Here is a 27,695-nt window from a genome sequence, read left to right on the forward strand (position 1 = left end):
GCAGCAGCAGTATCAGCAGCAGCTTGTCCCAAGAAGAAAAGACAGAAACACAGGGATTTTCACTGAAACAGCATCGTCCTGACCGGGATCTTGCTGCGTGGTATCATCCACAGACTCTGTGCTGCGCCCGTGTGCGTGTCAACGGGACTGGGAATGCTGCACTATGGCAGATAGTGCGCTACACGCGCCTGGACGTATCTGCAGTCATTTCTGGTCAGTTTAATTTGCAGCTTTCGGGGAGAAGTGCGGTGGGATTTGCGCGCTGACGGCTGGACCGCCCTGCGCCTTCACTTCACTCTGTCCCCTTCCCTTGACGGTAAGTGCGCAGACGGACGGAGCACTTGTTTTCCTAAAGCCTGGGTGCAAGTTGCGGCATATTTTTTTTTGCTACAGTAGCTGTGTTCCCATGTACAAACAGTTGAGCGGTGGAGCAGCAGCAGTGACAGCGTGTCTGTCTGCCGCTGTGGGAGCGCGCTCCACGGCGCGTGTGTGCGTTTACAGGCATGAAAACACAGGGTTGTAGTTATAAAACCCCCCTGGTTCAGTTAAAGATTGATGTCCGCTCCACGAACTCGGCCGACGGTAACGATGGCTGTTGTTGTCACAGCGTATAGGTCTATAGGAATCACATGGTGTCTGAGGTTTGCTGCAGAAACACATGGCACTTGCATCGAATGCGCATAATCTGAGTTAAAGGTACATTTACAAAAAAAGCCACTGACAGGCTGCAAACACCCACATTATATATATGTTTAGATATATGCAAATTTTATTTATAATATAATTAAAAACACTAGTCACTGTATCACAAATGTAAACAAACATCAGGTCAAGGCAAATGTGGTTTCATTTCTGTTTCGATTCTATATTCACTTTGGTGGTGGGTGTCCACAAAGTCATGACACAAAGTAAAACATGCCAAATACAAATATAGGGCAGACAAGTCTAGAAAGAAAAATGACTCTCATGTTGGAATGGAATTGTTTATGTAGATTACAAGCCCTCAAACTATTTATTATAATGTCACGGAATTATAATCTCTAAGACTGCAAATTCTGTTTTCATTCAAGCTTTTAATCCACATAATAATGACACATGTATTTGTTGTTTTATTGCCTCTTGCCTTGTTGTTTTTAGAAAAAGGGAAGGTGGTAGAGCAGTGTGTGTGTGTTTTGTGTTTATTGTGAAATTCACATTGTCACATTATTTCATCAGACTGGCTTTATTTCTGTGTAGCAGACACAGCTTTTATATTTTATGGTTTGAGAATAAAGTTCACACAATGTAATTAAATTTTTATCTCGTTTAAGTGGCTTTTTCAGGAGTGTTTAAATCATCACGTTTAAATGGTGTTTGTGCCTTTTCCCCCCTCCCATGCAGGCAATAGCTTCTGCACTTTGAAACCATTATTCTGCTCTTTGTGCTCTGGCTGTGCTGTAGTGTGTGTGTGTGTGTGTGTGTGTGTGTGTGTGTGTGTGTGTTTGTGTGTGAGTGCAGCTGTGGGTTACCTCTAACATTCCTCCTCCGTCCACAGACTCTCTGCTCAGTTGCCATTCAATGTCCAGCTGCACATGGCTGAAGCTGCCCTGTGGCTGATCCTGACAATGCTTTCAACTAACCACCCTGGAGGTGTGTGGGGATGAAATGGATGGAGCCCATGGCCAGACAAACACACCAGCTCCCACCTCTCAGCATGTCCGGCTGCAACAAGTCTCCCTCCAACTCTGGAGAAGGTACATCTCCTCAGACCGTAGCGCTATGCAATATTTATCAAATTCAAACCACATTTATTGTAACATCATTTACATAAGGGGTTACATAAGGGATGAGGATGTCTTTAAACGGCACAAACAGAAATAATGCCTGAGGCACTTTTTTGCCACCAGTTGCAGGCTCTAACTCAATGGCATGGGTGAAGATGTTTAAAAAACCAGGAGGAGGCCTGAAGAAGTCCTACCAGCCTGGGAGCATGTTGTCTCTCGCACTCACCAAAGGCCTGCTGAATGAGCCTGGGCAGAATAGCTGCTTCCTAAATAGTGCTGTCCAGGTGAGAACCACTGTACCGTACAACAATTTCCTTTTTTTTTCTGAACCAACAATGACATACTATCTTAGTTTTTTAGCACAGAATAAAGTGCCCCAGAGAGAAACCAGCTCAGCAAGCTTTAAAACAACCACACACGAGCAAACAGTGAAAAGTTCAGGCGGTGCTATGCTACACACAGTCTGTGCTGTGTTTACCCCGATTAGGCAATGCAAATGATTTGATACTGTCTAATTTGTCCAGCTACATAATGTTGCAATACATGTATCAGTGTGAATTAGACTGTGTGATATTCTCTATTTGCTATCATATGCTAAATATCCTGTTTGACTGGTTCACTTTTATGTTTTAATCATGATTTATGTTGTTGATACTCTTATGATACTTTTATAATTTGGTGCTGAGGATGTTTAAATGCTCATTTGTGGAACATCTCTCTGAACTAAAACAACAAACCCTGCACTAGCACTTCCTGATTCTAAATGAAATTAGAATAAATGTAACATAAATATTGATAGCAGTACTTTTTATTGACATGCTTGATACTTTGCAACTCATCCACGAGGAAGTAGTTCCAATTTTAACCCAGTTCTTAACACCCAGTGATTTGAAACGTTCTCGCATGATTTGGTTAGCTTGAAAAGTTGGAACAATCGTCTTCATTTTTCAGTTTGTTTGTTTTTATTCACAAAGGCATTTACTGGTTCTTTGGCAGGTTCTCTGGCAGCTGGACATCTTCAGGAGAAGTTTGAGGCAGCTCTCAGGTCACTTCTGTCTGGGCGATGCTTGCATTTTCTGCGCTTTAAAGGTTTGTAGTTTCAGTTTTTTTGCAATCAGTGTTGGTTTGTACACTTAACGTAACTCATCTTTGTATTTTTACAGAGTATATTCAGCCAGTTTCAGCAGAGTCGAGAGCGCGTGCTCCCCTCTGACAGCTTGCGCAACGCTCTGGCAGAAACCTTTAAGGACGAGCAGCGCTTCCAGCTCGGCCTGATGGATGATGCTGCCGAGTGCTTCGTACGTTGACACTGAAAATAATAATATCTTTCCACAGTGACTGTGCATTCAATAATGTCATGGTGCTTCCTCCTCTTTAAGCTTTATCCACTTGGTGTAAAGGTACATTTTTGCCTTAGGATTTTTGTATTTGTGTGTTTGAATGTGTGTCTGTCGAGGCAGGGTTCTCAAACTCAAGTGACCTGGGGCTCACTGAGGCCACGTCCAGATAGAAACGGCACACATTACAGATATAACACAGAGCCAGAGGACAGAAAAGGAAATAACGTCTGTTGTGCCGTTTCCGTGTGCATATTTAGCGACTTTACAGACCCCTGTAAACTTTTTTTCTTATTAAAAAAGCGGCTAGCGACCAATCTATCGACTCTTTGTCATAAACCTAAATACTTTACGAGAACGAAATGCACAATTCTGCCACACGAATGAGATCCATCTCATTGTATTTATTGTAGGCGGAGAGTCGGACACATACTGTGAAGTGAAATGACGATATTTCCCAGAATTTCAAAATAAAAGCGTTTGTTTTGATAAGATTAAAGACAATTCCTTAATTGTCGCTATACAAAGGCATCGTATGGCGACATTGGGGCATCGCTTTCGTTTCAGCAGAATTTAAATAGTTGAATTTAAAAATATAGATGCACTCAAAATAATGTTATTTATGCAAAAATTATAGTACTACTAAGAGTAGAACTGTAGTTCAATATCAGATATAATATATATAATATAAAAGGCAGCAGTCATAGAGTGTAAGTAATATACCATATTTTAATATTGCACAGGCAGCATTGCACAGGTTGGGGGGTAGAGTGTGTGTGTATGTGTGATACATAGTTTACAATACATACAGAAATATTTAAATATAACTTTTAAGATTATAACGATTAAGTGGTGGATTCACAAGAAATTGATTAAGCCACTAGTCCTGCATGTTTTAGGTATTTTCCCTGCTCCAACACACTTGATTCAAATAAATACCTCGTTATCAGGCTTCAGCAGAGGTTTCTGACAAGTTGACCATTTGAATCAGGTGTGTTTGAGCAGGGAAACCATCTAAAACATGGAGGACAGTGGCTCCCCAGGACAAGGAGGGAGAAACCGTGCCCTAGTGCATCTGAAACTCTGACTTTACATCACTAGCCGCAGTGCAGATTATTAAGAAAGTTTAGTTCTTTTGACCACCATTTTTTTGTCTGTGCAGTCTTTGTTTTGCTTGTATACAATACTCCTGGATCTGTTTTTGTTTTTCCTTCTCACCTATTAGGAAAATATCCTGGAGCGAATTCATCTCCACATAGTGTCAGACACCGCAACTGATGCTTGTTCATCCAAGTCATGCATCACCCATCAGAAGTTTGCGATGATGCTTTATGAGCAGGTAACGCACACGTTCAGAGCTCTTTGGGTATTTTATTCACTGAAACAGTGCAGTTTGATTTTAAAGCAATAAGTTATTAATGAAGACATTATATAGTTTTGATGGTGCAATTAAAAATGAAATGATGACTCCTACAGCTGCTGTACATTTACTAACATGTAAATATCAAATGTAAAATGTTAAGTAATGTTCCCTTTTTTTTTTTGCAGTTTGTGTGTCGCTGTTGTGGTGCGTCTTCAGATCCACACCCATTCACAGAATTAGTACACTATGTCTCAACTACTGCTTTATGGTGAGAACCAAGTTCAGATTTTAATGTCAAAATCAAACATATGAGTCTCTTGACTCCAGCTATTTGATTGTCTTTGTTATTGTTGTTTGCTACCTATAAATGTATCAAAATCTTACTATGGCCGAGGCGAAAATGACCATATTGTATGTTGTAATAAATATTATCCTGACCTTTACACATCATATTCTACAGATGTAAGAAAACCTTTCTTTTCTCACAGATCTGGACATATATCACACAGTAATCATTTAAAATATGTTACTCAAATGAAAAGGATTTAATAATTATGAAAAAAATTACCATTTCTTCTCGTGTCGCAGTCACAGTTTTAGTCAAAAATTAGATTTGTTTAGGTTAAAATTTACTGTCCTCAATGTGGAAAAATTTCTTTCGAAACAAAACAACAAGTCAGAAGAGTTTGGAGTTCAGTTACAACTGATTTATTTGAACAACCTTTTAATTGGACCTGATACAAAAGATGTTTGTTCAACACTCTCTGTGGACCATGCAGTGTGACTGATGCCATGTTATGTCAACAGCTTTCCACTTAATACTCGTCGTATATCAGCCACTTAGTTGCATCTGTGGTTTCCCTGTGGTCTGTGACCAAATTCTGCTTTTTTCTTGTTCTTGCAGTCAACAGGTCGATCGTGTGATTGGTAAGAATGAGCGGCTCAGGTCAGACATGTTTGGAGAATTGCTGCAGGCGGCAAACAACACAGGAGACCTTCGAAGCTGCCCAGTATGTGATTCATTATTATTCATTGTAATGGGAATGTTTTATTGAAGGTCCAGTGTTTAGGAGGTTTTTTTTAGCCATGGCGAGATTTAACCCTTCAACACAGAGCATATTATCGCAGATGACACAATTTGCGTTACTGTAATTGCACAATGGTTTGTGCTATCGGAAAAATGCCAACTGTTTCTGAAAGCTGAGAGGCTGCACATCCAAAACCAATGCGTGGTTATTATGGTAATTTCACTCACGCTGTTGCAGGGAGCCGGCAAATCAGTATCATAAATATGTTTTATTTATAGTCAAATTTAAGAGGCAAAATCTGGTGTCCATGTACAACTACAGTGTTTTTTTGTAATAAAACCTTTTGTTTTTAATGCTAAATTGTTAATACACTACATTCACATGCAGTAACTTGTAAATAACTGCCAGATATTGAAAGTTATTCTTGAAAAATGGGCAAAAGCGCTTACTCACAGGATATTATTTGGCCCTTTTATGGTTAAAATAAGCAAAGAAATGTCCAAAAGGCCTATTTTAAGGATATGAAAACCAAATTATGTTTATTTTAAAGCTGTTATGCATGTATACGGGTATATTTAGGCGTAGCATAATGAACATTTCGTAAATAAACTCTCCTGGACCTGTAAGATTAACAAATCTCTAATAATCGTTTAACTCTGATTTGACACAGACAGCTGTTAAAGTAATAATATTATATCCTCAGCTGATTAATAAGCCAAGAAACTGTAAAATGAACCCAAAAGATGATTCTTGATTCAGAGCACACTCTGTGCTTTGTGCTGCTGTGACACTGCACTTGAAGCAGCCGGAAGGAGATGGTGCCAGACTAGTGTTAGGATATAAATAGCAGTAAGGGCTTAGCCAATGTTTTTCTCTCATCTGTATTTGCTGCCACTGTCTTCCTCTTCACTGTGCACCAGAATCTCTGTTCCAATAAACCCATTATTCCCCCCAGAAACGACTGCAACTGCACTTGGTGTCTGAATAATGCTGACGTGCCGATTAAAAAGTGGCTCTTTTCCATCTTTGCAGCGGCCCTGATTATGGCACAGGGAGAGCGAGACGTTTGCTCATCTGTTCAGTATTCAGATTTGAGAATAAAACATTAATATCCTTTCGTCTAGTCTTTTCACCCATGAGGTCGCATGGAAGCTGGAAACGAGGGGCGAAAGCCGACCTCAGCCAAGACAAAGCAGAAAACTATGTTATGTTTTATTGGGACACACAGTTTTATTCTATTTCCAGAATGTCTGGTTTGTGTCTTGTTGACTCACTTCCAGTATCCAAGGAGACATTTTGCTCAAAGCACCCACGAGCACTCCATAACATTTTCTGGGTGTGGTTGAATTTTTTTTTGATCAACATACTGCTTGACAAATTTATCTCTTTTTGTATAGCACTACAAATGATCCCCTATTACTTCTACCCAGACTATGTGCTAAGCTACATGGAGCCCAAATCCAGCGATTGAACTCTTCTGCATCTGGAACACATACTCTATGGTTCAAAAGTTTGGGGTCACTTAGAAATGTCCTTATTTTTTAAGGAAAAGCACTCTTTCAATGAATATAACATTAAATGAATCAGAAATACACTCTTTACATTGTTAATGTGGTAAGCAACTATTCTAGCTGCAAACATGGTTTTTAATGTAATATGTACATAGGTGTATAGAGGCTATTTTCCAGTGTTCTAATGGTACATTGTGTTTGCTAATGGCGTTGGAATGTTATTGGATAATTAGAAAACCCTTGAAATCCCTTGTGCAATGATGTTAGTGTTAACACCAATCTTGACAATGTCTTGACTATATGTTCTATTCATTTTGCAACTCTTTTAATGAATAAAAGTGTGACTTTTAATGGAAAACACCAAAAAATTTTATAGGTGACCCCAAACTTTTGGATGGTATATGATAAAACAGTTAATATACTGTAATTCATTCGAAAAATACAGTTATTTAAGTCTTTAAATCTGCTGATGCGCCAGTTTTTTCCCCCTTGTTTTACAGAGTAATTGCGGTCAGAGTATCAAGATCCGCCGCGTGCTCATGAACTGTCCGGAGATCGTGACCATCGGGTTTGTGTGGGACGCCGAGCAGTCCGATCTCACAGACGATGTCATCCGCTCACTTGGTCCACGTTTGAACCTGTGCGGGGTAAGAGCTGAGCTCAGGGGATGTATGTAAGCACCAGATGACAAACGGGAATGCACTCATGGCCGTCATTTTAAAGGACACGTTGTTCTACGGGGAGCAATTTGACAATTGCAGTGTTGAAAGATTCAATCTAAAAAAACTAATGATTTTTGACCAATGGACATGGGGTTAGAATATGAGAAAGAATATTTTTTTTCACATTATTTGTTTTCTCATCTGCCACAGAGAAACAAGCCGATATTAAACTTCACTTTGTTCTCTTTCAGCTTTTCAATCGTGTCACTGATGAAAACGCCAAGCGCAGCGAGCTACATCTGGTGGGGATGATCTGCTTTTCCAGTAAACACTACTCAGCTTTTGCCTATCATACCAAATCTTCAAAATGGATGTTTTTCGATGATGCTACTGTAAAGGAGGTTAGGAACTCTGCCATTAATCTGCTTTATCCCTTGTCAAAAACATCGCTGTACCTGTCACATGCTTTTACATGATCACACTCTTCCTTTTTTTTTCCCAGATCGGGTCCAAATGGAAAGATGTTGCCTCTAAATGCATCAGAGGACATTTCCAGCCACTTCTTTTATTTTACACTAACCCTGAGGGAAGTCCTGTGTCCAATGAAGACGCGCCAAGGCAAACCTCAATGTGTCCGCGGTACAAAGGCCAAGTAAACGGTGACGCGTCAGGTAAGACAATCCTCCAGTTATCGCCACGTCGAAACCTGTAGCTTCTAGACTTTTACATCTTTATGACCTCAAACAAGTATACTTATCGGGATTATTAGATGCAAGACAGGGATCTTGGTCTGTGACGACGCTATTACATTTTGGTGCAGATGGGGGATTAAGAATGGAATCCAGGATTTATTTTTTCACTTCCTTGATTTGAAAAAATAAAAAGATCTTTTGAGTTATGTAATATTTAGTACTATATTGAAAAAGGCAACAGATAAATGAATTGTCTTGTACTAATCTGAAAACCTTTGAAATAAATGATGGGATTAATATTGTTATCCTGAACAAAAGTTATATGAGACTATAAATTAAGTTGTTAGAGTGCAATGATCTACTTAAGTTCCGCTGCCTCTAGTAGTTAATTCATTATTTTTGCATTTCACGATGCCTGAACAGTCATTAGTGCTTATTAAACACTAACCTCATTAAACTCAAGTCCACCCTTTCTCAGGTTTAAAGCCTTTGGTTGTTTGAATCACAACTGCCTGTTAATTTTTTAAGGCAAAAGACAGGATTAAGAATAAATACTGGCACAACTATTTAAATAAATATCTTTACCTATAATCCCATGACCACATTAACTTATTTTGTGAGGAAATGTCCCTTTTAATTTTAGATGTTCCTAAATAACACTTAGCTGACACACACAGAATGTCTTATTAATGTATGAATTGTATTAAGTATTAAAGTAAACACAGTCTGTTTGAAAGCTGTAGGCTTCTAACTGTGCATGTTAAATTATTACAATGAAAACAAGGCTTTTACATGTTATTTTAAATGTAGGTCAAATCTTTTTTAACATTATTTCACTGTGATCAGTAAGAAACATTTAATGCACATTTATTACTGAAATGTTTCTTACACACTATATAGAAGTAATTTTCAATTGGATTTGAATGCACACGTGTGCATTCAAATACATATATATATATATATATATGTGTGTGTGTGTATATGTATGTATATATGTATATATATATATATATATAAGTGCTGTGCAAAAGGTTAACACGCGTTAACGAAACAATGTGTTTCCATGACGACTGACTGGAAAAACCTTGCATGACGTAATGTTTACGTGCCGCGACACCGGAGTCCAGGCACCGTTTACCAGTTAGCTCCGTTAGCTGCATTAGCTCCTTTTAGCGCCGTTAGCACGCCTACAGTCAAACTGGAGCGGTTTCGTTTATTAAATGAAAAGAGCAGCGCTACAAATAACCAGTGTACCTGTGTACTGCCTGTAAAGTTTAGCGTTACTTTAGAGACTCATTTTAACAATCCGGAGTCACGCGCGTCTATTTCCGGTCAGTCGTCATGGAAACGCGTTGTGCGTTAACATTGAGGCCGTTAAACACCGGTGACGCGTAGGTAGGTATGTATACATATATGTGTATATGTATGTATATATATGTATGTATAAACATATATGTGTATATATATGTACATATATGTATATCTGTATATATATATATATATGTACATATAACAAATATTAGTTGCTAACATGAGGCAATAATGGAAGCAACATATTATAACTGAAACATGATAGGGACTTTAATACTCATCAATTTCAATTTGTCCAGTAATACAAAAGTAATACTGTGTCATGCACCCATGACAATAATCATTAAAAAAAAGTAATCACAGTTATGCTTTGATTGACACCGTGCAGTAAAAGTGGGGCAGAAAAAATTGTCCTGCGCCGTGTGCTGACTTGAACTTGACATGAGGATGATGCCTCTGTTGCGCGCAGATTACCACCCACGCCTCCTCCCTCGCTAATCCCTGAGCACACTCCTGCTCCTGCTCCACAGTTTCACTCCTCCCCTTGTCATGTCAGACATTTGACTCCATTAATTGATCTACTTTTTTTGGTGTCTGGTGCCTTTTTAGAAGGATTAAAAAAATAAATAAATAAAAAAAATTTATGGTCAAATGTGGTTCAGAACCAAATATTACATTAACCCTTAGAACACAGAGTATTTTGGCTGTTTTTTTCCATTACAGTGTCTTATATCTTTTTTTATTCCCCAGCAAAACCTTGGCAATCTAATAATTTTTTTTCCGTTTTCACCAACCATATAAACACACCTGAGCAAAAAGTAGTCAAAATGTTAACAATCGAATTGAATTAGTGAAATATGGAAATACGCCACAGTTCAGTTCATATGTTGCAGCACATCAGTTGTACATAGTCTCTACATTTTATACAGCATTACGTCATACACAGTGTATATGGGTTATAATTGCACAGCAGCTGTGTAAGGTGCACGCCAGCATCTTTGTCAGTGGGAATACTTAAATGTCAGCATCGGGCTTCGTAATCCGTGATACTACAGCTTACTCACTGAAACATCCCACAGCCACGTACAACAATTTTTATTCTACATTTTCCACAGGAGCGGCAGCCTTGTAGTGTAGAAAACACAAAATGTACAAAAGGCATTTTGCTCTGATGCCATGTGAAACAAACGAAAGGCCTATATTATGTTATGATAACTTTAATGTAACAGTCTAGAAACATTCATGGAGGAGGGTAAATGTGTTGCTTTGGAGGCAGATGTTTGTCGTTCTGTTTCTTATAACAAAAGCAACAAAAGCAATATAAATTGCACCACAGTGTTGGCACAATGTGAGAGCAGTATTTATTTATTGCTCTTGCATCTGCGCTTTGCTTAAAATACATATCCAGTTTTGTCTGTTGCTGCGTATGCCGTGGAGGTGTGACACTGATAAAACGTTTATTATAGCCGCACTACAGTTTGTTAAAGGAACAGGAACAGTGACTTGCAAATATAAAATAAGTTTCTCAATGATACGGTTTTAGTATTACTAGCATTTTATTTGAACCAAGAAACTCATATCACACACTTATTGTATTTATTTAAAAAAACAAAAAAACACAGAATCTAATTTTGGCCACATGGCAGGGTAGTGGTTAGCATTGTTGCCTCACACCAAGGGGGTCACCAGAATCCCAGTGCGTGGGTCCTCTTCGGGTTCTTTGGCTTCCTCCCACAGTCCAAAAATATGAAGATTAGGTTAACTGGAGTGTGTGAGTGTGAGAGTGACTGGTTGTTAGTGTCTGTGTTTTTGGCCCTGCGATGGACTGCTGACCTGTCACTGCCTTTTGCCCTTGACCTACATCAGGAGGATAAAGCGGTAGAAAAATGACGAGAAACAATAACAACGGAGCGGGATTGGTTATAGCAGAGTTGGTAAAGCAGATGACGTCATAAAAAGCAACCAAAATGAAACCCTTAAAAGAAATGATTTGGATTAAAAGAGTGCTGGACATGTTTGGCTCGTTTCGAGTACACTATTCAACAGTCTCAGTCAGAAATCATAAATTCCCATGATGTTTTGTACAAGTAAAGGGATTTCAGAGCCAAATTTTCTTTATTTACTGTACCGTACACTTTTATTCATCAAAAAAATTGCAAAATGAAAAGAAAATATAGTCAAGACATTGAAAAGATTAGAAATAATTATTTTTATTCCAAATAATAATTTTGCCCTTTCGTCAAAGAACCAGCAAAACTGTTTTCAGCTGTGCTAACATCATTGCACAAGGGTTTTCAACGGTTTTCTAATCATCCAATAGCCTTCTAACGCGATTAGCAAACACAATGTACCATTAGAACACTGGAAATGGGCCTCAAAACACCTATGTACAATACATATTCCATTAAAAACCAGACGTTTGCAGCTAGAATAGTCGTTTACCACATTAACAATGTATAGAGTGTATTTCTGATTCATTTAATGTTATATGCATTGAAAAAAAGTAATTTTCCTTAAAAAATAAGGAAATTTCTAAGTGACCCCAAACTTTTGAACGGTAGTGTACTTGGGTTAAAGTTCACTGAGAAAATGTTTTGCAAGTTAAAAAGCACAAAGTGCCAATTTCTCTTCTGACATTTAATTCATTTAATTTTCCTTTCGAAGTGAAACATCCCCTCGTGAGTCCAAACAAATTCGAGGAACCTTTCATGGAGAATTTCCAGAGGACGACTGACACATCAAGAAAGGACAGAGGGCACCGGAGAACGGAGCCGTCGCAACACAAAGGTACAGCACTGAGGTTTTAGTCAGGTGAAAACACTGACATGTTAGTATCTCTACAAATACGGTGTGTCCACTTTGTTTAGAGGTGCCACATGCGAGGTCTTCATCTCCTCCAGAGAATGGACTGAGGCCGCCTGTGGACCACAAGTTAAAAAACCATCAACGCACTGAGAAGTCCATCAACCACTCAAGCAGAGGATCTCAGGAGCCACGTGGACCGTCCTTCAGTCCACAGGGTGGTGGACATGGCCAGAAACACGCCACCTCCCCGAGTCGCTGTGATCACGATAGCTGTCAGGAGCAGTGTGAAAAAGGTGGAAACCGAAGTAAATCAAAGTCCACTTGGAGACCCATTCGGGAGGTCTTAAATGTGGACATGGTCCTAAATGAACTGGAGCAGCGGCGTCAGCAGCAGCAGGACAGCCCGCGCTGCAGCAAGACTTCAGCCCAGGAAAGGGACCACGGCGAGCCGAGCCGAGTCCGCGAGAGGGAATTTGTTCGTACCCGAGAAGACCGAAAGCAGAAGTGTCTGATGACGATTTACGAGGACGAGCAGAGGCATGAGACCGAGAGCCACAGCTCTGTGGAGTCAGAGAGCAGGGCCAACCCGCAGAGGGGGGGCAGCAGGCTTAAAGGTGGACCCAAGACGCTGCTGCGAAGTGAAACGTGGACCATACAGAGGACGGAGTCTGGCTACGAGAGCAGCGACAGACTCAGCAGCGGCTCCACAAACCCAGACTCGCCTGGGGTCGATGGCTTTACTGCGAAAGAGCAGAGATCGACAGCAGAGGCTCCGCTGCAAAGGTAAGAATCAACCGTGTGACTGTTGATGGATAACTCTCTACAATGACAAGTCAAGGTTTCACATAGAAAAAAGGAAAAGTAGAAAGTACTGGATTATTTGAGCATTTGAGACTGATTTTAATTTTCAGCATTCATGGATCTTACAGTAAATACTCTATATAAGTAATTAGTCAATGACTCTACCATATGGAAACAATTAACCTGTTCTAATGTAAGTGAAGGAATTATACTGATAAAGACCACACTGTCAGATGCAGTACTTTTTTTTTCTTTTTGTTATTATTCCTCTTGTGCAGGGGTCTCAAACTCAAATGACCTGGGGGCCAATGCGCCTCCGTCCAAGAGGGGGCCGGCCTAGAGAACAAAACGTGTTGTGAAACAATTGTTCACAATATTGTATCATGATATCACACGTATACTTAATAATACTATTTATGATGCAAAATTCATGTATTAATATAAAAAACAGACAAATATTTTAATTTACATAAATAATAGTGTGGACAACTGTTCTAGCGAGTTTTCTTGTTTATGTTCTTGCAGAGTTTCATCATGTTGTTATTCTGAAATAATAATCTCCTCACCACTCTTAAAATACTTTTAATTTGCCTGGAAACAAGAAAACTGAACTACACAAGGACACAATGTGTGTTTCAGCAGAATTATCTTTCAAACAGCTTGTACAGTAGTGAACATGTAAAAAAAAAAAAAATCAATAGAGAAGTGATCATAATTCAATATGATCATTAAATATAGCCATCTACTTATATTGTACATTTATGTAGAACTCAAACCTTATCTACTGAGACATAATTAACATTTTATGACTTTTAAAATTACACTTTTCTTTAAATATAAAATAGTTACTGAAATAATTTATCCGGCAAAAAAACCCAACAGTTTATTTTATAAAGAAAAATAACTTTAACTACATATTTCCAGTTATTTCATTACATCATAAAATTATTTTGAATTGAAAAGCTGATTGTGTGATGTTTCAGTCCCCCGTTTTTCTCACAATAATTGCAATATTTTCTTTCCAGCCAACCACATCAAAAGGGAGGCGACTCAAAGTCAAGTGTAACGTCATCATCACCTTCACACAATGGTGAGTTCCAGTGTGCTATAAGTAACGTTTATTTATTTATTTATTACACTACTTTGAAAGGTTTGGGCTCACTTTTAAATTTAAATGTCCTTATTTTTGAAAGAAAAACACTTTTTTCCAATGAATATAACATTAAATGAATCAGAAATACACTCTATACATTGTTAATGTGGTAAACGACTATTCTAGCTGCAAACGTCTGGTTTTTAATGGAATATGTACATAGGTGTATAGAGGCCCATTTCCAGTGTTCTAATGGTACATTGTGTTTGCTAATTGCGATAGAAGGCTATTGGATGATTAGAAAACCCTTGTGCAATGATGTTAGCACAACTGAAAACAGTTTTGCCGGTTCTTTGACAAAAGGGCAAAATTATTTTGAATAAAAATCATTATTTCTAATCTTGTCAATGTCTTGACTATATTTTCTATTCATTTTTGTAACTCTTTTGATGAATAAAAGTGTGACTTTTAATGGAAAACACCGGAAAAAAAATAGTATAGGTGACCCCAAACTTTTGAACGGTAGTGTAGATGTTGATGACACACATGCACTGGTTTACATACATTATATTGAGTATTTAAGCTTTGCCCTTGTGTCCTACATAAGTTTAAGAAAGGTTGTTTTTAATCCAATCCAACTTTATTCATAAAGCACTTTAAAAACAATGACTGAAACAAAGTGCTGTACATCAGAGATAAACAAAACAAATAAAATGGAAAACATAAGACCTAATAGACCTAAGAGCATGCAATAAATCTATATAATCTATAATCTATAAAAAAAATAAAACCAATGTCTCATACTTGGTTGGAAGCCAAAGAGTATGCACTATATTTGCATTAGTGTTTATTTTTTTCTCTAGTTTTCCTCTTTCTATATATTTGTCTGTATTTTAAAGAAAAACTATTGATAGTGTGAGAGGAACATTGATTTCTGAGCTCAGACTGCAGCATTATGACAACAAAAACCCCTCCCTTTAACCACTTCACCCCGTCAGTGCCGTTTATCCCACAGAAGCTCCGTCACAGAGCACAGCTGGACTCGACTGCTGGCATTGGCACAAATATCTCTGTGTTTAATTCAACACTCAAAGTCCTGCCACACTCGATACTTAGTCAAGGCTGTGCGCGCACATACAGTCAGTGTTTCCAACCGTCAGCGTAAGCTTTCATCCTCGCATGGAACTCTCCAGGGCAACAGCAAAGAGGGGAAAAAAAAATAACACATCTATTTTTAAAGCCAAGGAATTCAGCACCAACAGTGCCTCTCGCTGTGCTGGTGTAGGGGTCGAGCTCGCTGACTGGTTCATCCAGCTGAGAAAATCCAGTGAGAGCAGCAACAATCTGCTGCTGCCACCCTGTGGCTCAGAGTGAAACTGCTGCGGGGACAGAAATCTGTCAAAAGCAAGTCCCCATAAAGTAAATGATTCCAATTTAAGATGTAGACATGTTGTGTGGTTAGGATGAGGTCAGGGTTAGGTTAAGTTTATGTTTAGGGTCCTGTGATGTCATGGAAACCGTGTTTGTGAGAGAAAGAAGATTAGTGTTCAGTTAACACTGTATTTGAGCTCATATCCACTCATTTATAAAATATATAGATTTGCGATACAGGAGAATTCTGACTTCGTATTTAAGATTTTATTTAATCTCCTCTTTGACATGTAATGCAGATTATTTCCATCTAGTTTAATTTAGTAATCGAGTAATAATCAATTCATCAATTAATATAGAAGCGGTAGAAGATGGATGGACCGTTAAAAGTCTTGTATGTAAGAATTTGTGATATCTAAAGGATTGGAGGGCTTCTCCACTTAACCCCTTCTTCTAAAATGCGGCAGGAAACATAACACATAGAAAAATGGCTTATTCCAAATTGTTTTTATTTCAAAGCAATGCATATACAAACATAATGATGAGTAGTGTATTCAATTTCTGCCAGTAAACACTTGACCTTTAAAGTAATACTGAGCCAACCTTATGTTGAAAGACCGCTGTCATGTTATAGTTCATGTTCTCATATTCACGCTGTTTTCTTTCACTATGTTTTGAGCAATTTCTATTTAAATTTGTATATTTTATAGGTAAACATCAATCCAGACCTCAGGGAAAGAACCACGACCAAGTTTCTCATTCACAACTAAAGTGCAGTCCAAGTTTAAGGTATCCTTTATAATCTACATTATGTACGACGGCTCCAGCATATGCAGTTAAAAATGCATGCCATATTCCAGTACTTGAATCGTCGCTTTTATGTTTGTTGCAGGCATAAATCAAAGAACACTTCCAGCACCTCCAGGAAAGCGGCGTCTTCAGAGCGAGACTCTGCTGGTTCAGAGAACAGGCAGAGCGATCAGCTGGAGCCCACACACTGCAGAGAGACTACAAACCTGAGGCACATTATGAAAACCAGCAGCTCGGAATGGAACAGCTCCGATGATCTTGTTCTCTCTGAACCTGAGGACAGAGAAAGTACTTACTGCTCCAGCAACAGCGAGGCCGTCGCCTCCGATACACAGTGTCCTCACATAACGCTGCCGTACCAGCCTCCCTGTAACGTGACCACGGAGCCTCTTCAACAACTCAACAATCAGCGCCAGCTCAGTGCGACAGGTTCGCCTCACCTCCGACCCGCCCAGCGGACCCCCCCGCACCAGGGCGAAACAAGCCACGCCGCGTTTCGCCCGAGAATGCTTCAAGAAGCCTTTCCGTCGAGCCCTCGTCTTTCGTCCACGTCGTACGTCAGTCCGCACAGGAAGCCTGACGCGTGGACATTCTCAGACACAAGCTCTAAGTCGGGCTCTGACCCAGAGAGGAGCACTCCGTCGTCATGTGAGAGTGAGGAACGGGTCACAGGATGCAGGGCGGAACAGGCAGCGCCAGCTCAAGAGGTTTCTCTGACGACGTACTTCAACGTGGACAACTGTATGACAGAAACGTACCGTCTCAAATATCACAACCAGAGGCCTCTTGTCCTCTCTGCCACGGTGCCGCGGACAGTGGCTGCGACTGAGCGCAGAGACGCCAGTCACGCACCTGCCACTGAAACACACTCACAAGATGTGCCAAAGAACAGACCTGAAACAAGTAAGTCACAGACACAGCACTTCCTGTTCCTGTTTCACAGTAAAAGCATTCTGGCGTTTAATCTTTGAAATACTGTATGTCAGATGAGAAAGAAACGAAATGCAGTTTTGCATCTCACCAGAAGTGCAAAAAAAAAAAAAAAAAAAAAAAATTAAGTAATTTACAGATAGAGTAATATGCAATTGTTGGGTTTATATGGATGCTATTTATACAAGTGAGCGCTATAAATATAAATATATTGCACAGATTATTATCTACAGCTAAGGGGCAGTGAATACGCTATATTATAGACGTATGGATAATCTGTAGTATGCTAATATACAGATTACAGAATAACATAGACATATTTTACAGGTTGATTGTTTAGGAACATTCTACATAATAAATAAACATAAACATGTGTAACATGCTTCATGTGCAGTTCAGCTTGATATTAAAGAGTCCTGCATTTTAGTTGAATACAAAGAAGTATTTAAATGATTTAAAAGTATAATTTATGATCGTCAAAGACAAACCCTTTGTCAAACATACAGTAGCATACACTCCATATTTACTGTATGGCACTGCACACACATCCTGTGTAAAAGCAGCCTCAGGAAAAGACAACACGTATGCTGCGTCCTTCATCTGAAAACAGGCTCTGTCAAGCAATACTATCAGACCTGACTGAGGGAGCATTTATGTGTATACAGCAGCATAGTAGTTTGAGTATTAGAATTCACTTCTGAAACTTTTCATGAGCGCTTGTTAAGTGTTTTCAGGCGTCTCACATTACTAGCTCAATGTTGCCGTTGCCTCCGTCCGACATCAAACAAATCACTTCCTGTGTGCAGCTCAGGAGAACTTAACACTGATACGCTGAGCAACGGGTGTCGTGTGGAGCTGAACTCATTTAACAGACATTTTGTTTATATGTAAAAGTTACACACTAGAGATGGTCAGTATAATAATACACATGTATCTATAGATTTAGTCAGTTTTGTTGATCCCAGGCGGCCAAATCATTTGAATATTATCAGTGTTGTAATGTACTTTGTTACTGTACTGTGCATCTTTCATACCCGTTGTTATGGTCTGGCTCACAAGACCACAACAAAAACGACCAAGGGAGGACGGAGGAACGATAATTAAAGATATAATTTATTTACAACTAATAGAATGTGCAACATAACCATGACCAAACAGAAACCAAACGAAAAAAGGAAACGGTGGCTCGGACGGAGCTTCGCTGGCGGCAGGCAGAGAGAGACCGAGCAGACTGCAACCCTCTAATATAGACACAGGTCACAGGTGTTTCCCATCAGGGTACCGCCCCGCCATCAGCCACTGCAGGGGGGGAAGGGAGAATACAGAAGGAGAACACCTAGACCGGCCTGGGCCGTCACACCCCCCCCCATCAAAACAGGGTCCCACCAGGAACCCTGTGGACCAACCAGCCACGACAATTACAACAATAATATAAAGTACATTACCCAATAACTACAATAATATACATTACCCAATACCCAGTTTTCAACATGTGAGGAAAACACCATCTACTCCCAACATCACCTGCGTGACCCCCATCCCTCCCAGCAACTGGTACCTGGAAGCAATTTAAGAGAGAGAGAGAATACACAACAGAGAAGCAAAAAATCAAACAGGAGCACGAGACAAAGCGTCGGCCACCAAGTTGTCCTTCCCTTTAATATGCCTTATCTCTAAAGTATAGGCCTGGAGAGACAACGACCAACGAATAAGCCTCTGATTTGCACACCGCAGTGAGTTCAAAAATGTGAGAGGGTTATGATCTGTGTAGATCACCACTGGACCTGAGCCCACATACACTTCAAACTGTTGTAAGGCCCATATGAGAGCCAGGGTCTCTTTCTCCACCACAGAGTAGTTCAGTTGATGTTTGTTGAACTTCCTGGAAAAAAAACACACAGGTTTGTCAACAGCAACATCATCTTCCTGTAAGAGTACTGCACCAGCACCGACAAAACTGGCATCAACCTCCAACTTAAACGGACTGTCCAACCGAGGTGCAGCCAAAACAGGAGAGTCGCACAAAATCGCCTTGACATTCTCGAACGCCTGTTGACACAAAGGAGACCAGGTAAACGTAACTTTTGCCTTCAACAGGTCAGTCAACGGCGCAACAACAGTAGAAAAATTGCGACAGAAACATCTGTAATAACCAACCAAACCCAAAAACCTCATCAACTCCTTTTTTGTCAGCGGTGGAGGATAACCAGCAACAGCCTGAACCTTCGCCAGCAGAGGGCGCACCTGGCCCTGCCCAACCTGTTTACCCAGGTAAGTCACTGTGGCCTGAGCAAATTCACACTTTGCCAAGTTCACAGTAAGCTGCGCCTCGGACAAACGGACAAACAACCTCTGGATACGGTCAATATGGACAGACCATGAATCAGAAAAAACAACAACATCATCCAGATACACTGCACACCCTTCCAGATCACCAACGACTTTATTCATCAAACGTTGGAAGGTGGCAGGCGCGTTTCTTAAACCAAATGGCATGACCTTGTAAGAATACAACCCAGCCGGAGTGACAAAAGCAGAGATCTCCCGCGCTCTCTGGGACAATGGGACCTGCCAGTACCCTTTTAAGAGATCGAATTTGCTGATAAACTTGGCAGAACCCACCTGATCTACACAATCGTCCATCCGAGGCAAAGGATAGGAGTCTGGTTTGGTTATACTGTTAACTTTCCTATAATCTGTGCAAAACCGCTGCGTATTATCCGGCTTTGGAACAAGTACGCACGGTGACGCCCAAGCGGAGGACGACGGTTCCGCAATGCCATTTGACAACATGTAAGCAATTTCTGCATCTATCAACACACGCTTCTCTGCACTTACCCGATAAAACCGTTGTTTTATCGGCTTGGCTTCACCGACCTCAACATCGTGCTCCAACACACTGGTGCAGGACGGAGTGTCCCCAAACAGACAAGGAAATTTTTGAATGAGGCCAACCAACTCTGTGCGCTGCGCCTCCGACAGATGCCCCACAACGAGATCCAAGTTTGCCAACATCTGGGAATTTTCCAACCGACCAGACATCACCGCAGAGTCAAGCTGAGGTAAACCATCCTCACAAAATCTGTCACCAGAAACATTCAGTGTGTTACCAACACAAACTGGATGTGCACCAACATCTGGCACAACATCAGCTGACTCACCCTGCGACGGACTCTCCCGAACATGGTACGGCTTCAACAAATTTACATGACAAAGTTGATTCTTTTTTCGACGATCAGGCGTGGAAATCAAGTAGTTCTGTTCCGACAGCTGCTTGACCACTGTATACGGACCCATAAACTTTGCTTGAAACGGTGACGTCACCAAAGGCAACAGCGCCACAACCTGGTCACCTTCAGAAAAATTGCGACACTCAGCTCGCCGGTCATAAATGCGCTTCATTTTCTTTTGGGCTGAGGCCAATTTTTCTTTTGCCAATTCAGTAGCGGCATAAAGACGATGTTTGAACCCATTTACATAATCAATGAGATTCTGCGGAGGTTCTGCCTCCCCCCAGCCACTCTTCAGCGCAGCCAGTGGACCTCTCACCGTGTGACCAAAAACCAACTCATTTGGACTGAACCCCGTACTCTCTTGTGTAACCTCCCTTGCTGTAAGCAACAACCACGGCAAACCTTCCTCCCAATCAGCATTCAACTGCACACAATAAGCCCGCAACAAAGATTTTAATGTTTGATGGAACCGCTCCAGTGCTCCCTGGCTCTGTGCGTGATATGCTGAGGACTGGTTGTGCGTGACGTGTAGCTGTTTCAACACTTGAGCAAACAGGTGTGAGGAAAAGTTTGACCCCTGGTCACTTTGAATGATCCTTGGAATACCAAATATAGAGATGAACTGGCTGAGTGCACGCACCACCGCCTTGGCTGACAGCGTGCGCAACGGATACGCAGCAGGGTACCTGGTACTTTGGCACATCACCGTCAACAAATACACTGAACCAGACTTAGAAGGGGGAAGAGGACCAACACAATCAATTATCAGATGTTCAAAAGGTTCACATACTGCAGGAATGGGACACAACGGAGCCACTTTAATTACCTGGTTTGGTTTCCCTGTCATTTGACAGGTGTGACACGTTTTTATGTATGCTGAAACACTTTTCTTAACCCTTGGCCAGAAAAAATGACGCAAGATCCGGTCATAAGTTTTTGCTACGCCCATATGACCAGACTCATCATGCGCAACACTGAGAACCACATCACGGAATTTCGACGGTACCACAACCTGATACACTGGTTCCCCCATGAAACCCTCTCCGTGCGGCACCCACTTCCTCAGCAACACTCCTTTCTCCACAAAATAACCCTGTGCCAGGTCCTTTACCTCACCCACAGGACGCACAGACTCAAACAGCTCTGCCAATGTGGAGTCGGCCTTCTGTTCCTTCACCAATTCACTGCGAGATATAGAAAATGGAGAGTTAGACACACGTGACAACAATGATTCAGCAACAATGAGTTTTTGGTCAGCCTGATCCGCGCCACCGGCGTCCGGACAAGCTCTCATCATTGCGCGGGTCACAGCGCATGCCTTAAACACCTCCGGGAACCTCTTCTCGTTTTCATCTGGCCCCCGAGTACCAAGCGGTACCGGGACAACCAGCGGACGAGCCGGCTGATCCGGCCAGACACGGCCCCCTGCAACATCGTTCCCCAAAATGACCTGGATCCCTTCTACAGGCAGAGCAGGACGCACACCCATGTTCACTACTCCACTGAACAGATCAGACTGTAGGACCAGTTTGTGTAATGGCACACGAAAAACTGACATCCCCATGCCTCTTATGGGAACAAAAGAACCCGTATCCGACTCCTCGGAAAACGGCAGAGCAGACCCCACAATGAACGAATCAAATGCCGCCGTATCCCGCAACATTATCACCGGGACTTTGTCCTGGCTGCCCACCAGAGACACGTAACCTTTTGAAACAAACGGCAAAAATGATTTCAAATCAGGATTCAACTGAATTGACGACGGAACATCTCCACACTGCCTCACAGCACCAGAGACGGGCGCAGCCATGGCAGCTGGCTTCACAAATCCGCCACCAAACTTAGTGCGCGTTTTACGCACAGGGCACTCATTTTTCCAGTGTCCTTTTTCGTGACAGAAATGACAAAAATCCTCATTCTCGCGGCCCCGACTTGGCAGCCAACTGTTATGACCCCGATCATTCCTCCTAGCCGGTGAAAACCCAGCTCGAGGCCTGTCCCAGGAGGACACCCCCCCCACTGGACCATCAGCACAGACAGGGAAATCTCCTCTGCCTCTCTTATGTGTCAACAAGTAATCATCAGCAAGCGCGGCCGCCTCCGCCGCCGTACTCACTTTCTTTTCACTGATGTATATTGCCAACCTCTCAGACACTGAGTTTTTAAACTGCTCAAGCACAATCAGGTCACCCAGCCCACCAAAATCTGTTACACCGGCAGCTGCACACCAGCGGTGAAAATGCGTTCCCAACACACGTGCGAACTCCAAATGAGACTTGTCCCCTTTTCTCCAGCTCCGAAACCGCTGTCTATACGCCTCCGGAACGAGCTCATAACTTTGCAAAACCGCAGCTTTAACCTTTGAGTAGTCACCGCTGTCAGACGCCGGCAGCGAGGAAAATGCTTCCTGTGCGCGCCCTGTCAACACACACTGTAACAACACGACCCTGTCCGCGTCGCTCCAAGCTCTCGTATTGGCTACACGCTCAAACAAGACAAAAAACGTGTCCACGTCTCTTTCATTAAACTTCGGGACTAACCTTAAACTACTCAAAATATCACCGGAGTCACCACTTCGACCCCCAACAAATTTACCGTCGCTCATGAGATTCAACCTCTGAGTTTCCAAGTCCAATTTAGTCAACTCAACCTGCTGCTTTACTTTTTCCAGGGTCACAGCCTTCTCCAAATCAGCCTTTTGCCTCAGCTGCTCCAATTCCAGTTCCTTCTCTGTCTCTAACCGGAACCTTAACGTAAGCAACTCCTTCTGCTGCTCAAACGTTAAATTTGAATCTGCAACCTGTGCACTGACTCTACCGGCAGCCTTTCCCTCCGCAGGTGGCCCCGACGCACACGCCAACACACCCTGATCATACAAATTCGCCAACACAATTGCCTTCACATTGTCTTTCAACCTTTTATCAGAGACATATATCTTATAAACCTCAGCGAGTTTCAGCAATTGCTCCTTTGTGCACTGCTCCACAAATTCCTCTGAAGGTGCCCTCACAAAATCCTCTACTCCTGCCATGATAACAGACGTGCAAAGACAAACTCACCAAGGAAACGAAAAAGAAGACACGATTATGGCCTCAATCCCAGCGGATGAACCCCCCCTAACTGCCTATCCATTTCTACCTAAACTCAACCCTAGTCTTCAGGGGATACTGATGGCGGGTACTTACGCACTTTCTACCACTAGTGTGACCAAGCGACCAGCAAGCTGGCAACCCGTCCGCACTATGGACGTGCTCCCGAGACAATCGCTCTAACCACTTTCACCCCACACTACAGTGGCACCACGAAACCCAAAGGGGAAACGCGCTTATCCTGCCGGGGAGACACCACACTGATTGCGAAAACCGAGGCCAACACGCAACTTCTCCCTGTATCCTCCTACACAAACACACTCACGTCTATCACAGCCACATACTTAGCCCAAAACAATTCCTCTCGTACAATCCTCACCTACGAGCGTTCCGACGGGGAATCCCTCACGGAACCCCCAGAATGACGTCACAGCAATCAACGCGCGAACATCAAACAAAGCGCTTCGCAAACATCAGTCATCAATCTCCGCAGAAGCAACATTACGCAACAACTTACACCAATAGGACGAGCCCCCATTTGTTATGGTCTGGCTCACAAGACCACAACAAAAACGACCAAGGGAGGACGGAGGAACGATAATTAAAGATATAATTTATTTACAACTAATAGAATGTGCAACATAACCATGACCAAACAGAAACCAAACGAAAAAAGGAAACGGTGGCTCGGACGGAGCTTCGCTGGCGGCAGGCAGAGAGAGACCGAGCAGACTGCAACCCTCTAATATAGACACAGGTCACAGGTGTTTCCCATCAGGGTACCGCCCCGCCATCAGCCACTGCAGGGGGGGAAGGGAGAATACAGAAGGAGAACACCTAGACCGGCCTGGGCCGTCACACCGTTCACACCCTGCGACATGGGGTTAAAGTCCCTTGATTTGTTTCAGCTCTCTTGGATCACTTTAAGCTTCCCTGTGTCAACATATTATCCCCATATATAACATGATGCGGTACAATATGAGAAAAAACAACACCATAGAAAATTATATTATACAAAATGATAAGATACATGTGCATCAGGGAAATTGTTTCAATTTTGTATTCTGTTTTCTTTTACAGGCCATAATAGCAATAAACCCACTGCAAAATGGAACCCAGTGACCACCAAAGGACTGGACGACCGTGGATTTTTATGAGTGGAACTTGGTAAGTTCTGTTTACAAAGGATGACAGTGGCCGGTGTGCTCCCTGGATGCCAAAGAGTTTAGGAAAAGGAATGGAAAAAGATGTTTTGAAACCCTGACATCCCCAGACTGAGTAGAATTTATTTATGCAAGCTTGTCACGCAAATTTAATGCTGAAAATGTGTGTGTGTGTGTGTCATGTTGTTTTTTACATGTTGAAACTTCAGTCTTCCGTTTTCTTGCAAAAGTCTGGACTGTTTCTCGTTTGCACAAAGGGTTTGGTCACTTTAAGGAGAAAAGAAATGTCTATCCCATTTATTTCTTTATTTGTGCTGCAGAAGTGCTGAAGAATTTAAGATAAACTGATACAGTGTGTGTATATATATATATAAAGTCAGGTGTGGGAGACCAGCATGCACATACAATGTCTTAGATGCTGGACAGGAATTGAAATCAGAAGCAATGTCAGCTGAGTGCTCCCACATATTTCCTTTAAAAATTACCTTCCAGGTAATGATGCAGATGCATATTAGAAACGTTATCTGGATGGTAATTTAAAACAAAAATGCGTGGGAGCCTCATCCGGCGTACTCTGACCTACAATTCAATTGATTGTACTGTGATGACAAGAGAAATTGCAGCAGGATGACGTGAAAGGTACTTTAAATAACCCTCGAGCAGAGAAATAAAACCTGCGTTCACGCCAAAGGAGAGTGAATTAACATGACTGAGGTGCAGCTCGCTGACTTCATTTTAGGGCTTCGGGTCAGCAGGGAACTGATGTTGCGACATTGACGTTTATTTACTTTGTGATTAGTTTAAACTCTCACCTTTTTATCAGTTCTTTTACAACATGTGTGTGTGTGTGTGTGTTAATGAGTGACTGAGAGTTGACCTGTAGCCGTCAAGAAGGATTTCTTGTTGATTCATTGCTTCCGGTGATCTGTTCATTTTTCGGCGAAAATGTCTTTGAGATCTCATCATGACGTTGTGTAGCTGGGACCGCCCTCAGGTTATTCGTTTTTCTTTCTTTCTTTTTTTTTGCAACTCACAATGATGTCAAATTTGTCCAGTCTTCCTGTTTAACTTCCTGAAAAATTAACACAAGTATGTATTTGCAGGGATTTGTCATAATATAATTAACAAGCCTGTCTGATATTATTAGGATTATTATTGACCATACAACACAACACACACACATATTCTTGTTAATAGGGTTAATGTTCTGAAACCTGCATGTGGCCTTTACATAAGTCTTAATAGCTGCGTGTGCAGCATAAGCATGAGCATGAAAACACTGGACCGAGTCCAGCGAACCTATTGGATTTTACTTAATCGTGATCGAAAACAAGTTCATGAAGTGTCATTTTTGTAACTTCACTTGATTTGGAAAACTTTTTTTTAATGCTTGAATTGATCGTCTGTGCATCCTGTGTAAATAGAAACGTACAATGCAAATAGTAACCTGACTGTCCAAGACATACTATGCATTCATGAAAAGTAACTTTAAGGTTCTTCGGTTTGTTTTTGTCACATTCACGAGAACACAGTTATTACCGTGACTTTTCTTTCGTGCTCACCAGATGCAGGTGTTGTGTTTCACTTTATTTTTGTTTATTTATGTTTTCCGTCTACAACAGATTTAATACGGTATTTCTCAACTGTCGTCACACATTGCACATATTGACATAGCAAAGTTTTTGAGGATCGTGTGAATGTCGAATCACACACAAAACTAATTTGCCGTATTATTTTTATACTGTCGGCATGATTCAGTCGATAAAAAACAAAGGCATACACTCTCACTGGAGGTATACGTTGATTGAGCTGTGTCCTAATAGTTTATTTTAAGATACAAGAACTAATGGAATGAAAATGTGTTAAAGCAGAGCGTTTTGTGGTACGTCGTGCGACTAATGGTTTCATTTATCTCCTGTATTTATTCTTTTCCAAACCAAATTCTCTTGTTTTCACACAGGTTTTAATTCAAAATCTGAAATGTTTGTGTCTTCAGTTGTATCAAGAGTGCCTTGACACTTTTTTTTTCTTCCTGTGTGTGTGTGTTTGTGCGGGTGAAAATAAAACCCCATTAAGAATGAAGGAGATGAATGAAAATGGATGGAGGGTGTCGTGCAAAAAAAAAGAGAAATGTTTGAATATGCAATGCTAATGGTGACACTCCTATGTGTGCACTGTTTGTGCAGCTGGGGTGTAAGAGGTGTGGATTTGTGCCAGATTGAAGTTCTTTCCTGCTCTTTGGAAGTTGATAAGCTGGAAGGAAGACAGTCAGTCGGTGTTGAATGAATGAATGAATAACAATGCACCAAATGTGTGACAAGTAAAGTTGATTATAGGAAATCTTGCACCCATGAACTCTAGCCCCCAGTTAAAGGCTTTATAATCCACTATAGAGGCCCATTTTACAAAAGGACAACTACTGTATGTCGCTCAGCATCACACTTAGCATTGCATCGATCCATGACTTTATGTTGTGCTAAAGGTAAAACGGGGTCAGACGCAAAATGACTTTCCACGTTTACGTGATGATTTTTCTTCTTTGTTACGGCCTCAGTCCTTGCTCTCATGTCTCTGCACGTGGTTAGAACTCACCGCTGGACTCGGAACCTCGAGTCGTCGGCGAGCGACTTCACCGAATTGTCGACCGCGTCAAAGAATCATGTACAAATCTGTCTACACATTATATTTTTGTAGATAAATATTTATTTTTATTTATTGTTGAATAAAGTTGTA

At 41.3% G+C, this 27,695-nt stretch overlaps 1 protein-coding gene across 1 annotated transcript; it reads left to right on the forward strand.

Annotated features, from left to right (window-relative positions):
- Positions 1–27,695, forward strand: usp53b (ubiquitin specific peptidase 53b). Its single transcript, XM_083909770.1, has 17 exons — positions 1–316; positions 1,535–1,733; positions 1,887–2,047; positions 2,760–2,852; positions 2,927–3,061; positions 4,326–4,439; positions 4,649–4,731; positions 5,368–5,473; positions 7,503–7,649; positions 7,916–8,065; positions 8,167–8,335; positions 12,332–12,454; positions 12,535–13,255; positions 14,299–14,363; positions 16,448–16,526; positions 16,630–17,450; positions 24,880–27,695. Exons 2-17 carry the CDS (start codon positions 1,640–1,642, stop codon positions 24,954–24,956), a joined length of 3,138 nt encoding a protein of 1,045 aa, XP_083765896.1. The 5' UTR covers positions 1–316; positions 1,535–1,639; the 3' UTR covers positions 24,957–27,695.

Source organism: Microchirus variegatus (genome assembly GCF_963457635.1).
Source record: "Microchirus variegatus genome assembly, chromosome: 23".
Classification (NCBI taxonomy): Eukaryota; Metazoa; Chordata; class Actinopteri; order Pleuronectiformes; family Soleidae; genus Microchirus; species Microchirus variegatus.